The following is a 14,763-nucleotide window of genomic DNA, read 5'->3' on the forward strand; positions in this document are numbered from 1 at the left end:
TGGGTTTGTGCAGGGAGGTGTGAGAGGGTGCAGGTCTGAGTAAATGTGGGCAGCTCCCCCTTCTGTAACATGGGCTACATGAGGGATGCTCTGTACTGGGCCAGGGCTGTGTTCTGATTTGGGTTCTCAGATCACTAACTTATCTGATTCTTTCCTGCTGGGCTATGCAGCTTACTGGAATGAGGCAGCAATGAGTGGAGAAGTGGGTGGTGGGTAGAGCAATCCACTTACTAGCAACCTTCCACCCTTGCTTTGGAGCTGAAGCTGGCTTGTTTGGTCTTGGGCCTGGCTGGGCTGGGCCAGCCCCACCCCAGTGTGTTACACACTAGTGTAAGTGGTAGCTAGACCTGGCTCAGGCTCTATCAGTAAACTGCAAGTAAACATCAAGCCACCAGCTGGGGAAAGTGATGCCCTGCTGTTTGGGATTCCTAGAGAAACCAAGCTTAGGTGGAGCTAAGGTTGAGAGTTTAGAACAGTATCTTAGAATAAACTACATTAAAGGGATGTTGTAATTATCTCAAAACCAAGTGTGTTAAACCCTGGAATGTCAGAGTTAGGTTTTAAGTTTAACCGCTACATTAATTTCCTGAGTTTATAATTCTTTGGGTTGGGATAATTATAATATTCCTCTAATGTAGTTTAGGGTAAATTACTGATCTGTGCTCAACCTTAAATTTATTTTATTGTAGCTTTTGGTTGAGGGGAAGGGGCACTGACAGAGCTTGTGAGGTCTTGGTGTTGAGTTGAGTGTATTTCTGTTTGGATGTAATATAGTAACTTTTTTGAATGCTGTATTTGATCGCTTCCAAAATGTCGGACTATTTTAGCTATCCATCTGTAGAACTCTGCTGATTTTGGTGAGAATCAGTAAAGTGGAAGGGACAAAAGGGGGCAGGGGAGATGCATGGAGCTCCTGGCATCTGACTAGTAGGGCCATTTAGCTTCATCCAGGTGTCTAATTGTCTACACATACTAGGAGCATTTCAACACATTCCATCATACTAATATCCCCATCACATCACTGTCTATGCTCTTTGAAAGAGAAAGTAGGATAAGAATTTGAGGGGTGGAGGAAAATAGGGGCCTACATAGAGGCCTGGGGCACCCTGGAGTGATGGGGTGCAGAGCCCCTGGGGTGGGGTTGAAGGGAGTTCCTGAAATAGAGGGAGATGGGAGGATGGCATGCAGGGAGCTTGAGGGAAATGGAACGATGCAAGGAGCTGCTGCTGTGTGCAATGAGCTTGGCCTATAGAAGCCAACCTGGTGTAATATGTGACCACTGAACAAACTCAATGTTACCATGTGCTATTTCTAATCAATAGAAAATCTGAAGTCAAAATTAAAAATGATTTAAGGCTAACTTTTATAGCTAGATTCATTGGCACCCTCTGGAGGCAGCACAGCAGCTGCTTCAGTTAATTTGGGTTTACAGCTGCTTTGTTTTGCCAGAGCAATGCAAATCATCTGGACTCTTTACCCCACTTTTCCCTTCCTTGCTGTCCTCTTGATTCCCACAGTTTCTCACACCTCCTTACACTCCTGTGTGTGCACACCAGTTTTCTCCTCCCTTTGCCACCTCCCATATTACCCTGTGCACATGCCTACCTCAACTTCCCCCTCTCTCCTGCCCTATCTGTTAAGGGATCAGCTGCAGTGTGTAACTTTTGAAAAGATACTTAAGCTCGGTGTCTATATTTGCTGCTGTTCTCAGTAAAGGTCATCATGCAGAAGTGTCTTGTTTCAAAATGGCTGCCAGCAATGGGACTGAAGCCACAGCTAACATCAAGGAACATTTTGTTTGAGAACAATGAGTGACCCTTCTCAAAATGGCTCCCAGCTGAGAGCCACTGCGGCTCAGGCCTCTGCAAACAATGGGAGATGGCAGTCATTTTGAAAAAGTATCAGAGGGGTAGCTGTGTTAGTCTATAAGGTGCCACGGGATTCTTTGCTGCTATTTTGAAAAAGGGCAGTTCTTTGGAATTCTGATGGAGACCATTGTATGCTTCTCTGCTAAAGGAGAAACTTTCAGCTATGAAGAATAACTGGGGGGAAATTACTATTAATCCTAAAAGAAAATATTAAAATTCGGCTGTGGTGCAAGATTTCAGTGAGTTTTAATTATAGGGGATAGTTGTAGAGTCTGTTACTCTGTCATTATTGGGGGCAAAAAGTTTTGATGGCTAAATTTCTGAAGGACCCATTTTTAATTAACTTTAATTCCTAAGCTAATTGAGAGTTTTACTTGTAAATTCTCAGGAAGTTCATTCCTTACTCAAACTGCTGTAATTTTTGGAGGGATGTTCTGTATCTTGCATACATAACAAAAAGACTGAATCCCTTTTGAGTTGAATTTTGCACTTAAACTGAACTATAGATTTGTTACTGAGCTATCCATTATTCAGTACGGAAAAGATCTACCCGATGTCTTAATGCTGCTTTTGCTGCCAGTGCAGAGGTTTCGAGTTATACTGTCACTCTGAAGCTTAGGTCTGAACTCTCTGGAGGTCTTCAATCTCTAGGTTTGTGACTCTGTTTTGTTGTTGTTTTTTATACAAGCTCTGGGTTTCAGCAACATTAAGTTTCCTCCTTGGGTCACCAGGACATCAAATGAATGTGTTAATGTTTAACAGTGTGACCAGAGGGCTCTCTATTGAGCTGTCGGAGAGGTGGGGAGCAGAATCCATTGCAGCACATGAGAAAAAACCCTAAGCCCCTCCTATCTTTAACTAATTTGCTTTGCCTCGTTTGGCCTCAGACACCAATTCTACCCCTCCCTGCCATGTTCCAAGCTGTGTCCAGTTCTTACTGGGCACTATGCCCCATGTCCTTGTAGAACATACCTCCACGTAAGTGTGGAGGGGAAGTCACTCTCTGCCTCCACCTCAGCCAGCAGGAGAGCGTAGCTACTGGAACATCGGCCTATAAGCAAAGCACGGCAGCGCCACAGCCTGAAGTGGCCTGATAACTAAAGTCTAAGGGGGAGGAAGTTGGGTAGAGCAAACCCTTAGGCCAGAGATAGAAGAGGAGATATCTGGGTCTAAAGTAAAGGAATCTGCAGTGGAGCCCACACAAGGGTCCCCTTAATTCCAGATCTTGATAAGAGATGCTGCTGCTCCTTAAGTTGTAACAGGAGGCAGGCAGGCAGCAGAATCAGCATGGGAGGACAGTGTACCTGGCAGTCTCTGCAAACTAACTAGGGTGGGGGAGAGTCAGAAAAATCCCCTGAAACAGCTACACAAAGTAGGAGTTAGGCTGATACTTCAGAGCCAATCTCAGGGCCTTGCAGGGCTGAGGCAATTCTGAGTACTGGGTTGGGGGGGGGGGTGAGTGGAGCAGGTGTCAGGCTTATGGCTCTTGGCACATTGGATGAGGTAGGGTCTGAGGTGCCACTGGAGGTTGTAGGTGGGCTCTGCTGTGCCAACTAAGGTCCAATCAAAGTCAGGCATGTGGCTGACAAACCAGCTTTGGAAAAAGGCAGAGGCCCAAGTGGCTGATCACAACGTGTGGCACAGCTGGCTGGTCCAGGCCCCCGTGAGAGGGGCAGGAGGGAGGCGATTGCAAGCGCGGGGGATACTCAGAAGACGAGGGGCGGCTCTTACCGCGCTGCCCGCGGCCGGGCTGGGACAAAGGCGCGCGCGCGCGAACGCAGCGCCAGGCTGCTGCGGTAGCTGCCCAGTCCGTGCGCATGCGCCGGTGAGACTGTGGCACCGCGGAGCCGCGTGAATCGAGTCAGGGCGGGGGGCGCCGCGCCGCGCCCGGGGGGGGGGATGGGGTCGCGCTGCTCTCGGGCTGCGCCCCCGGAGTCAGGCTATGAGGCAGGACGCCCCAGGGCGGGGAATCCTTGGCGCCCGCCGGCGCCACAGCAGTGAGCTAGTGCCCGGCCCATCGGCGTCTACTGAGCTGTGGCTAAGGGAGCCCCTGCGCTACCCTGGCTCAGCTGACTCGGGCTGTGGCGCCAGCAGTGCAGGGTAGCAGCCCTGAGACCCTCCCCCTCATGCGGTCAGAGCCCAGGCTCCAGCCCGCACCTGAATATCTACACTGCGGTTTTAGAGCCCCCAGCCTGGGTCACCTGGCCTGGGCCAGCCTTGGCAGTGCCACAGTCTTTGACTGCAGTATAGACATACCGTGGGGTTGCAGAATATGGGTGTTGGGGGTGGCTACACTGCAAGCAAAGGCCAGGGTTCAAACTCAGGTGCAAACCTAATTTTCCCCAATCCACCATCTACACACAGATCATGCTAACTCAGGGCTTGGACTACTCCTGGGGTAATTCTGTGGCATGTGCAGAAGTCATGTCCCCTGCAGATTTTTTTTTCCGTATAGAATACAGTAACGCCTCACTTAATGGGCCTAGTTATGTTCTTGAAAATGCAGCTTTAAGTGAAATGATGTTAAGCTAATCCAATTTCCCCATCAGAATGAATGTCAATAATGGGGGTTAGGTTCCAGGGATTTTTTTTTTCGCCAGACAAAAGTCATGATATACAGTATACATTTTAAATCATTTAAGCAATTTAATACTGTACTCACCAATGATGATTGTGAAGCTTGGTTGAGGCAGGGGCATAGCGGGGCTGGAGTACGGAGTCTGGCCTGCTCCCCAGCTGGAATGCCAGGCTGGTGGAGCAGGGCATGTCTCCCTGCATTGTGACCCTGCTCCCCAGCAGGAGCGCCAGGTGGGCAGAACTGGACAAGGCCCCGCTCCCTGACTCTGTCCCCAGCAGGAGTACAGGGCAGGCGGAGTCGGGGGAGCCAAACAGTGTTATAAGGGAACACTGCAGGACTTTAAAAATGTATGTTCTCTAATAGGTCAGCAACCTAATAACGAAACGTTAACCTGGACAATGTTAAGTGAAGAGTTGCAGTGGCACTCCAGGAGAGTAGATTACAGTAATTACACCTTTTGCCCACCAGGGGCTGCTGTGGCACCAGAAGCGAGAGCAGCTGGCTCACACACTGGAGCAGCTAGCAATGGAGCGGGAGAGCGCAGAGACTGCTTTTCTCATGGTGGCATGCCTGCAGGACCAGGTGAGGGGGGACAGTATATGGGGAGGATGGACAGAGTAGGGAACACAGGGCTGCTGGGGGAGTCACGTAGACTAGGGTTCAGAAGTGCTAGTGGGGGATAGACTGGGTTGGGGGCACAAGAGCTAGTGTGGTGATAGCTTTGCGCCAGAGCTAAATGGGAGTGGGGTGTAGGGACACATGGGGGGAGGGTGGTGCAGGAAAGTTGGGGATGGGGCAGATGTTCCTGAATGTGTGGGAGAGGCTAGGGGTCAGCTAAGGTATGCGTGGGGGAGACTCCTCAATTCCCTAACAATCTCTTCCCCACCACTTCAAAGAAAAAACTATTTCATACTTCTCCCCTACAGCCACCCAATAACCTTCCAGGTTCGCTCCCAGCCATTACTTCCTTCTCCCTCAGCTCCTCCATTACCCTTGACTCCCCCAAGCCTTTGCACTGCTTCTGAGGGGTGCGGAAAATGTTTCTGTATTGTAGTTTAAATTAATTAGTACTCAAAGTTCTATATTAATATGCCTAGTGAGGAAATTGTCACAAGCATGTCCTGAATCTTTTTTTGGTGTTTATATTGTTACAGACATACTTGCTGACAGGTATTTTGAAATAAATTACCAAAATAATTGAAACAGGTGTGACTGTTTTGTTATTTTGACAAATAAAATATGCAGAATTTTAAAATACTGAGCACAAATTTAAAAAAAAAATCTTGGCACAGAAGTCTCCCAGGAGTAGCTTGGAACCAGGGTTGGAGGGTCCAAGCCTGAGTCAAGTGGAGACCTAGGCTTTATGCCCTATTGCTTTACCCACTGGCCTAGTGTTCTGGGAGTTAGCCAAAAGTATCCCACAAACCCACAGGCTTCCTTCCTTTGTTCTCTGGACAATCAAGTTGGTGGCCAGTCCAGGTTTTCTTCACACTGCACCATGAGTGAACAGTTAGAGCAGCCACATTTTGGGAGGGACTAGAAAGTCTGGGATATGGGTGGTTGGACCAAGCCATCCCCATAATGCAGTATAGACATTGGAGTCACAGGTTGGGACTCAGGGTTCAATAATTCCTAATCTGGGGTTACAAATGAATGGAGATGCTCAAGCCTCAGGTTAACAAACTCTGGGTCTGATAACTTCAGTTGTACTCGCCTTGGACTTACATTGCTATGTAGACATAACCCCTAGTGCATGAGTTCAGGGTGGGCTGCATCTACACTGCAAAGCAAAAGGCTTGATCCCTGGATCCTGGCTTGACTCAGGCTTGGACGCCTCCATTCCCATGGGGTCCTGGGATGCTGGCTCTGAGCCCTGGCTTAGAATTTGCATGTAGCCGGAAAGTGGGGTTAGGCTTGGACCTGAGTTTGAACCATGGATTTATACTGAAGTGTAAACATTCCCTAAAAAAAATCCCATGGCTCTTCATTGATCTCCTTCCCTGCTGTGGTAGTGGGGGTCAGAATGCCCAGGATGCCTATTTGAAGACATCGGTATCTGCCTCACACTGACCCTGTTAATGAAACAATGCTGAATCTCTCCCCATCCTGGCCTGAGATATCTCCTTCACCCCACGGGCTAAGGATGCAGCTCATGCTGTGTAAAGTGATTCATCAGAGTGCGAAAAGAGGCAAACATTCAGGTCTTCCTGGGTATTGCAACAATTGCTCCTTATGCACCCTATAGAAGAACCAGTAAGTCAGGGCATTTGAAGCAAAGCAGAACTTGGGCCTGAGTTGAAAGAAATGATACATTAAAACCAATCTATAGGTCAGAGTTAAGGTTCTTGTGATGAACAATGCAACTCTTTGTGCTGGATAAGAATTATATGTTTATTATATAGGAAGTGTAAGACCCTTAATTACTCATGCCTTTCCTTGCTTTTAACTGTGTGCGGTTTATACGTAGTTGGTAAATACATTGTTCTCAGAAACTTTACCTGGTTTTTGAAACAAAGTTTTGGTATTCAGAAGTATGTTTATTGAGCGCTGTCAGTGCATTTCATCCAGTACAGAATATAGCGAAAGACATGGGCCTTCTCTAGTATCGAGTTGACAAAGAGAGAATAGTCCAAAGACTGTTCACACTGCACAGCCAGGGAATGTGGACACCCTCCCATATTTTCTGCTCTCCTTGGGAACATGATCTTCACATGCATTGGCTCCTTTATTGCCACTTTGCAGGTTATACACTGTCACTTAGGTTAGTTGGGTGTTCTGACACCTTCCTCCATTCAACAAACACCATGCTGTGAGCTGCATCAGCTAATGTGTTTGAGGGTGCTGACTCCTTCAGAGATGACACAGCGAAGTGGGAGCCCCAGACTTAGTTTTCACCTTGCACTATATGCTTTATTCCCTGGATGGTGTAGTTACTCAAAGACAGACAGGACTGTTACAGCAGTTTAAATAAAATAAATTGCAATACATAATAACCTACCTACTAGCTCTTCTCAGCTGGGGCAGGTGCAGGGGCACAGGCAGGGGAGGATTTGAGCAAGCTTATTTTTATAACAGATTGCTGTAGGGCCAAGTCCATTCTGGTTCCATTAAATGGAGCCTAACTTTTGGCTGCGTAGCATTGCCCAATTTAGCTCCAAACCTCAGATGAACTGCTCCAGGTGTTCTGCACCTCACAACCCTAGGGGAAGGGGCAAAGACTCCCTGAGAATCAGGAGAGTGAAACCCTGTGGAGACAACTGGCCTGTGGGGCAGACCAAGGCAAATTACGAAACACCAAACTCTGCTCCCACCATTTAGGCCTCCAGGGCAGTGGATACCAAACTGCTACAGTTCCATAATAGTCTGATTATCCAGTAATAATGCATAAGGGAGGGGGGTTATTTCTTGGGGCAGAATTCAAGTGATGTTGACGCCACTGCTGCTATATTAATGCCTGCACTCTCACTACCGGTAAGTGAGGTTTAGTGAAGATAACTCTCACCCTTGCTTTCTCCCCACCCCCAACACTCCATCCTATCTAACACAGCAGCTAGGACACTGTATGTTTGTGGGCCACAAGATCTGTGGCCAGGGAATTTATATGCTGTGTTCTTCTCCCTAGATGATGTAATTATAGAGAGGGTGGTCCCAGGGAGACAGACTCTAGAGAGAGGCCTTCGAGAGGATAAACTAATACAACAGATGAGCCATACATCTATATTACCACCTACAACATGAGAACTACAATGGTGTAGTACTTGTTAACTGAAACTTTGTGTCCTTTTACTTTGGCATCTCTTGGACACAACTCTGAGGAGAAAACACAGATGGTGTGAAGAGGATAACAGCTAGGTCTTTTCTAATTTTAGGAACTTCTCCCACTGTTCTAGCACAGGTGCAGCTCTGCCAGGAGTAATTATAGTAGAAGCACTAGTGTAGACCAGCTTCTAATCACCAGATTGTCTACACCAGGTCTGAGCAGTTACACAACAAAACACCCACTGTTGCTAGCACCTGTCCAACTGCAGATCAACAGTAGGAGAACAGGGTGAGATCAACAGTAGGAGAATTTCCTACCACTCTTTGAGTAGAGGAAGACTGAGTGGAGAGGTCTTCTAGGAGCATTCTTCCACTGGTTTGTCTGATTTGCCAGCAGAGGGCAGCATAACTCTAAAGCTGGAAGTGGCCCCTAGATGAGAGATTCCTCAGCTAATTAGGAGATAGGAGAATGGTGTTGTTTTGGCTGGGATGGGATTGGGGGTCCTGGTAATGGTGTGTGGATGTACCTGCACCTAGATGCAGGTGCAGAATGGGTGAGACCCATCTTCAGAGGCAATGCCCATCACTTTTCAGCATCTGGAATGAGGTGCTGTTCTCCCACATCCCCATCAGTCTACGGGGAGCCAGGAGGAGGATTAGTTCTCAGAGGATTCTGTCTCATCGGTGGAGCCATCGCTCTCTATATTCACTTTCTGGCGGTGGTGGAGAGGTTTCCAGGGGGAGCTGATTCTTGGGGAGATGCGAGTAGGTAGATTGGCAATGTCCCCACTGGAGCCGGCTGGAGTGGAGATGGAGAGCCCTGAAACCTGAGATAGTCTGAAAGAGAAATGACAAAATCCCAGGTGGCCTAGATTGTCATATTCACCCCTTACCCAGCAGCTGGTCTGGAGCAAGCCCGGGATAGGATCACAGATCCAGAGCTGATCTCACAGAACTAGTCCTCTAACACGGAGAGAGATGCTTACAGCAGACCAGGGAATACTCTGCAGTGGCACCTGGCAGATGGACCCTGTCTGGGTTTTGATTTTGTGACTCCTTCCTTGTGTTTCAATAGGTCAACCTCTTGCTCTAGGTGTCCCTAAATCTCTGTCAGAAGCTGGGACTGGATGGCAGGGCATGGATTACTCAATAATTGCTCTGTTCTATTCATTTCCTCTGAAGCATCTGGTACTGGCCACTATCAGAAGACAGGATACTGGGCTAGATGGACCACTGGTCTGACCCAGTATGGCCATTCTTAGGTGCCTTTCCCCAAGTCACAGCCTATACTACCCCAACTGTTCTTCTATTTTCACCACTACGTAAGACTTGATCCTCCACAATAAAAGGTCCTTTGCTTGGGGTTCTCCACTGCCTCTGTGTCTCCTTGCAGACAGGTCTCGTCTCTGCATTTGAAGACCATCCCAACAACTTAGTCTGCTACACCTAGGAACACTCCACAAAAGGGCCTTTGCTGCCTAGGCTGAAGGACTGCTCCATTGTCATACGGCTGGGTGAGAGGAAAGGAGACAGCTCCCAAACCCAGGCTCCCATCATGCTGCCTTATATCTGCCACCTTCCTTTCCACTCTGGACAACTGCACTTACAGTTTCTCCAATTCCTGATCCATGGGAGGGTCGAGAAGCAGGTCTCCTTTATCTGGCAGAGCCCCTGGAAAACAGCAACAAAACACTCAATGCAGAGTGTGGCCATGTGGGAACAGGCTCCATGCACAACAGAGTTTAAGGACTCTATGGCACAGAGCTCTTCACTATCAGATCTACAGAAGAGAGGAGGCCTTCCTTCCCACCTGGTCCATAGTTGTAAACTGTTCAGCCCAGCTCAGACTGAATGTAAGGTGTTGTCTGCCTAAGGCATGGAAGTTTTTGTGACCTGTGCATGGCACACTCCACTGATGCGGCACAGCAGCCTTTTTCACAGTACAGCCATGTGTCAAATGTGTTTGCACAGTCACACTCACCAGGCTGCCTGACTGTGCTGGTATCAGAGCAAATCCAGGTAGCTACCCCAAAGTGCTGCAGCAGGGGACAGAATACCCAGAGGACATGCATAGAGAGCAGTACTAGCAGTACATGAGGCAGTGCACTCTGGGATGTCCTACCACACAGAGAGCTGGAGAAAAGAGGACCAGCCAAACAAGTTACACAGGCATGATTGGGGGTCTCAGTCACTCTGTAAAATAACAGTACAAGAGCCTGGTCCACTGACAAATGCAGCACACGGTTAGCAGCTATGGTCACTATCAGAGCATTGACCTTGTTCTGTGGGCACAAACCAGCTTTAGAGCAAAGTATGCCATTGACTGGTTACACACTCAATTAGCAGTTACAGCATACAGACAGGTCTGAATCTGAGACGCTGAGATTTGTGGCTAGGAGAGCAGATTTGTTGGTGCTTGTGGCAGCTTTTAGCTCAGGCCTGGGGCTAAACCATTCCGCACCCCAGACAGCACCTCTAGCATATTCCCAGGGATAGGAAGGCTGTCAGGCCCAACCCTGGTTTTCTATGAGGTCTGAGAAACTGCAGATAAGTGGATGAGCCACACTCTGTCAGCAACTGCTACCAGGGTGAGAGAAGGATGGGCCCAGTAGGATGGGTCAGAGATCATCTCCCCCATTTCTCACTGTAAGACCAGGATATAGACTAGAGCATGTTAACTGGGGCTGGTATATCCCTATTCAGGATGAGGGATGTGCAGTGTGGTCAGGTGACTGTGCCTCTTGATGCTTCAGGGTTCACACTGAGTTACACTGGGAAGGAGGGCAGGAGCCTGTTAGGAAGTCCTCTCTTCTAAATCTGTGGCTAACTCCCTCTGTACACAGATCCAGGAAGGATGTGGGCCAGGCCAACACAAAGAGGACAGGAACTTCCTTGCCCTGGCCAGGACACTGCCACAGCAAAACCCCAGGTATAAACAAGGCTTCAGAACAATTGCAGAGCTGGACCAATGGCTCAATGGGGAGTGTTCTGCTGTGCACGAAACCTAGAGAAGCCACAGTCAGTGTCTTTGGGGTAAATGCTTTATACTACAATGTGGGAGATCTGGATTTGGTTAATGGCCTTGGTTTCTTGTTCCCCAGGGAGGTAGGGCCTGGGGATTCATGCACTCCTATAGAGGAGCCCTGAGAGAGGCATTCAGCTACTGCAGTGATAGGCACCAAATAAGAACCCACACCAACAGATACCTGACTCTCAACTTATTCCAGTTTTGGGCCCCCCGCAACCACCAGAGAAGCCAGATGCTCTAGTGCGCCTGTCACCATGACCGAGAAGCCCAGGAGTGCTCCAACCTGCTGCTTGCCATGGGCTTAATTAGAAGAATAAGTCAGATAAAGCCTGGGCTTGTTTCTGCATTTGCAGAATGTGTAGTGAGGTCTCTGGGGCACTTGAATTACTTGGAAGCATTGGTAAATAACACTCAAAGGGGTTCATGAATCAATATTGACACTGGAGTTAGGCTGCAGATTCCAATCTGCCTGACAAACTCATCAGTGGTGCCCCAGCCAGAATAAACCACTCTAATCCCCATCCCTATTCTAACCAGGCATCCTGCGAGGCCCCAGTGAGACTAAAGAACACAGGGCCCTGATTGAAAGCTCCTTTGCCTCTGAAGCTCTTACCTGGAACTGCCCTTGCTGCAGGGCATTGGGGAGCCTGTGATCCCCTGCAGCCCAAAGACTATTCAAATCATCATGCAAGAAAGCTTAAAAGAGAGTAGGAGAAGAATCCTTCTTCCTTGCCAAGATGCTGCACCTGTTAGACTTGCGGCTGCTACCCCTCCCATGAGAGGCCTCAGCAGGAGGCTGGCAGGGGGCCAAGGGCCAGGGCTGTGTTAATGGAAAGGAAAACCCACAGACTTTGAACATGGTACAATGGAAGCTGTGGGCAGGGATTTCTCAGCCCATCTGTTTTCTTTCCACCTTGCTGGAAGTGGATTTCATAGAGCTAAGGGGAAAAAGCCTTGCTTGGTGCAATCCAGGCATCACCTTCTCCAGTGAATACACTGCTTTCTAATTCTGTTTGCAGAGGAGATTGCTGGGTTGTATTCATGTCCCTTTGATATATAATCTCTGTGTTGCTGGGTAAACAGCCCTGCCTGAGAGGAGTATTCGCAGCTCAAATAGTCTATAGAGGGCGGAGGCTCAATCAGGGAGAGGACAATTCTGCTCTCTGCCAAGACACACACCTGTGAGAAGGAGCAGGCATTTCAGGCAAGGGAAGCTACTTTCCCCTGAGGCTTGTCTCTGAAGTATGAGGACTACTAGAGACTCAGCCCTAGAACTAGAGGGAGAAACTGTCCAATAGGATGGAAGTCCCGTTGATTGGGTCTCACCATGTGAAGGCTAAGAGGTGAGAGCCCCAGGCATCCAGATATTCCTCCTAGGCCCTGAGACAGCCCTGGGATTACAGATTCAGCCCTGCTGAATTCAACCAACAAGTGAGCTCTCTGTTCCCTTTTGCAGGAAGGGAAGGGGAAGCACAAACAAGGCAGAGGGTCTGCATGGAATAAAGGGTTTGAAATCTATACAAATGAGGCATAGGCAAGGAGCAGTCCAGTTCTCCTGCTCTTGGATAACACTGACCTCTGCAACAGAGAAATGGGTCTCAGCTGGGAGAGCCAATGTGCTCTTCACCACCCAGGGCTGACATTTTACAGCCAACCCGCTTCTTCCCCGGGGTTCTAACCCAGTTTGGTGCAGAATTCTCCAGCAGCTTCACATCTGTTCACAATGGGAGGATATGACAACCTTAAATATGACCCTGAATTAGCCAACCAGTTCAGTTTCCCTTGTGCCTTTTTCTGATATTAAATTCAATGTATTTTACATTGGCCCCAGATTTCAATATGGCACAGGTTTTTGTACTGACAACTGCCTTGGAGGGGTTATTTGGGAAAGCTGCAGGCTTAGGCAGTTGGGGTGGGAGACAGTTGTGAAGGTCTGGGAGATAGTTCGGTCTTTGGCCCCAAGGAGGTATTGGGGATGAGGATGCATTTTTTTCTTCCTTTTCACTTGTAGCCAAGGACGAAGATCATTTAAAATTTGGGGGAAAGGGGACCTGAACTCAGTTCTTCTTCGAGTGATTGCTCCTATGCATTCCAGTTAGGTGTGCGCGCCGCGCGTTCACGGCTCTCCGGAACTTTTTTTCCCTAGCAACTCCAGCGGGCCGGCTGGGCGCCCCCTGGAGTGGCGCCGCTATGGCGCTGAATATATACCCCAGCTGGCCCGTCCGCTCCTCAGTTCCTTCTTACCGCCCGTGACGGCCAGTTGGAACTCATAGAATCATAGAATCATAGAATTCAAGATCAGAAGGGACCATTATGATCATCTAGTCTGACCTCCTGCAAGATGCAGGCCACATAAACCTCCAGGGCCATTGCCAATCTTCCCTGGAGGAAAATTCCTTGGCAAGACTCTCCAGCCAAACCCTCTGGAAAAGGTTATATCATACCAGGCACATAATTGACCTATTGACTAAGCCCGTTATCCTATCATACCATCCCCTCCATAAACTTATCTAGCTTAATCTTAAAGTCATGGAGGTCCTTCGCCCCACTGTTTCCCTCGGTAGACTGTTCCAGTATTGCACTCCCTGATGGTTAGAAACCTTCGTCTAATTTCAAGCCTGAATTTCCTGACTGACAGTTTATATCCGTTAGTCATCGTGTCCACATAAGCACTGAGCTGAAATAATTCTTCTCCTTCCTGGTATTTATCCTCTGATATATTTAAAGAGTGTAATCATATCTCCTCTTATCCTTCTTTTGGTTAAGGAAAACAAACCGAGCTCCTCAAGTCTCCTTTCATACGAAAGGCCTTCCATTCCTCGGATCATTCTAGTGGCCCTTCTTTGAACCTGTTCTAGTTTGAATTCATCCTTCTTAAACATGGGAGACCAAAACTGCACACAATACTCCAAATGAGGTCTCACCAATGCCTTATATAACGGGACTAGAACCTCCTTATCCCTACTAGAAATACCTCGCCTAATGCAACCCAAGACCGCATTAGCTTTTTAACGCCACATCACATTGCCTACTCATAGTCATCTTGCGATCAACCAGGACTCCTAGGTCCTTCTCCTCCTCCGTTACTTCCAACTGGTGCGTCCCCAGCTTATAACTAAAGTTCTTGTTAGACATCCCTAAATGCATAACCTTACACTTCTCACTATTGAATTTCATCCTGTTACTAATACTCCAGTTTACAAGGTCATCTAAATCTCCCTGGAGAAGATCCCGATCCTCTTCGAATTGACAATACCCCAACTTGGTGTCATCCGCAACTTTATCAGCCCACTCCTACTCTTGGTTCCCAGGTCAGCAATAAATAGATTGAATAAAATCGGACCCAAAACCGAGCCTGCCTCCTCCACTGGTAACCCTCCAACCGGACAGTTAAGTGTTCTTTCTGTTCAGTCTCCCTTTAACCAGCTCCTTATCCACCTCTGGTTTTCATTCGATCCCCATCTTTCCAATTTAACCAGTAATTCCTCATGCGGCGCGGCATCAAAGCTTCTGAAATCCAGATATATGAG

The 14,763-nt window shown here is 48.2% G+C and overlaps 1 protein-coding gene across 5 annotated transcripts in view; it reads right to left on the minus strand.

Moving 5' to 3' along the window:
* Positions 1-6,865: 6,865 nt before the first annotated feature.
* C4H11orf49 (chromosome 4 C11orf49 homolog) overlaps positions 6,866-14,763 on the minus strand; it is a 150,499-nt gene continuing 142,601 nt past the window's right edge. For all 5 annotated transcript variants that reach the window (XM_039536700.1, XM_039536699.1, XM_039536704.1 and 2 more), the window contains 2 exons: positions 9,813-9,876; positions 6,866-9,042 (listed from right to left, as the gene is read on the minus strand). In XM_039536700.1, coding sequence (XP_039392634.1) covers positions 8,862-9,042; positions 9,813-9,876 — 245 coding nt within the window. In that variant the 3' untranslated portion in view covers positions 6,866-8,861. The remainder of the gene's footprint in view (positions 9,043-9,812; positions 9,877-14,763) is intronic.

The sequence above is a fragment of the Mauremys reevesii genome, linkage group 4 (genome assembly GCF_016161935.1).
Source record: "Mauremys reevesii isolate NIE-2019 linkage group 4, ASM1616193v1, whole genome shotgun sequence".
Lineage (NCBI taxonomy): Eukaryota > Metazoa > Chordata > Testudines > Geoemydidae > Mauremys > Mauremys reevesii.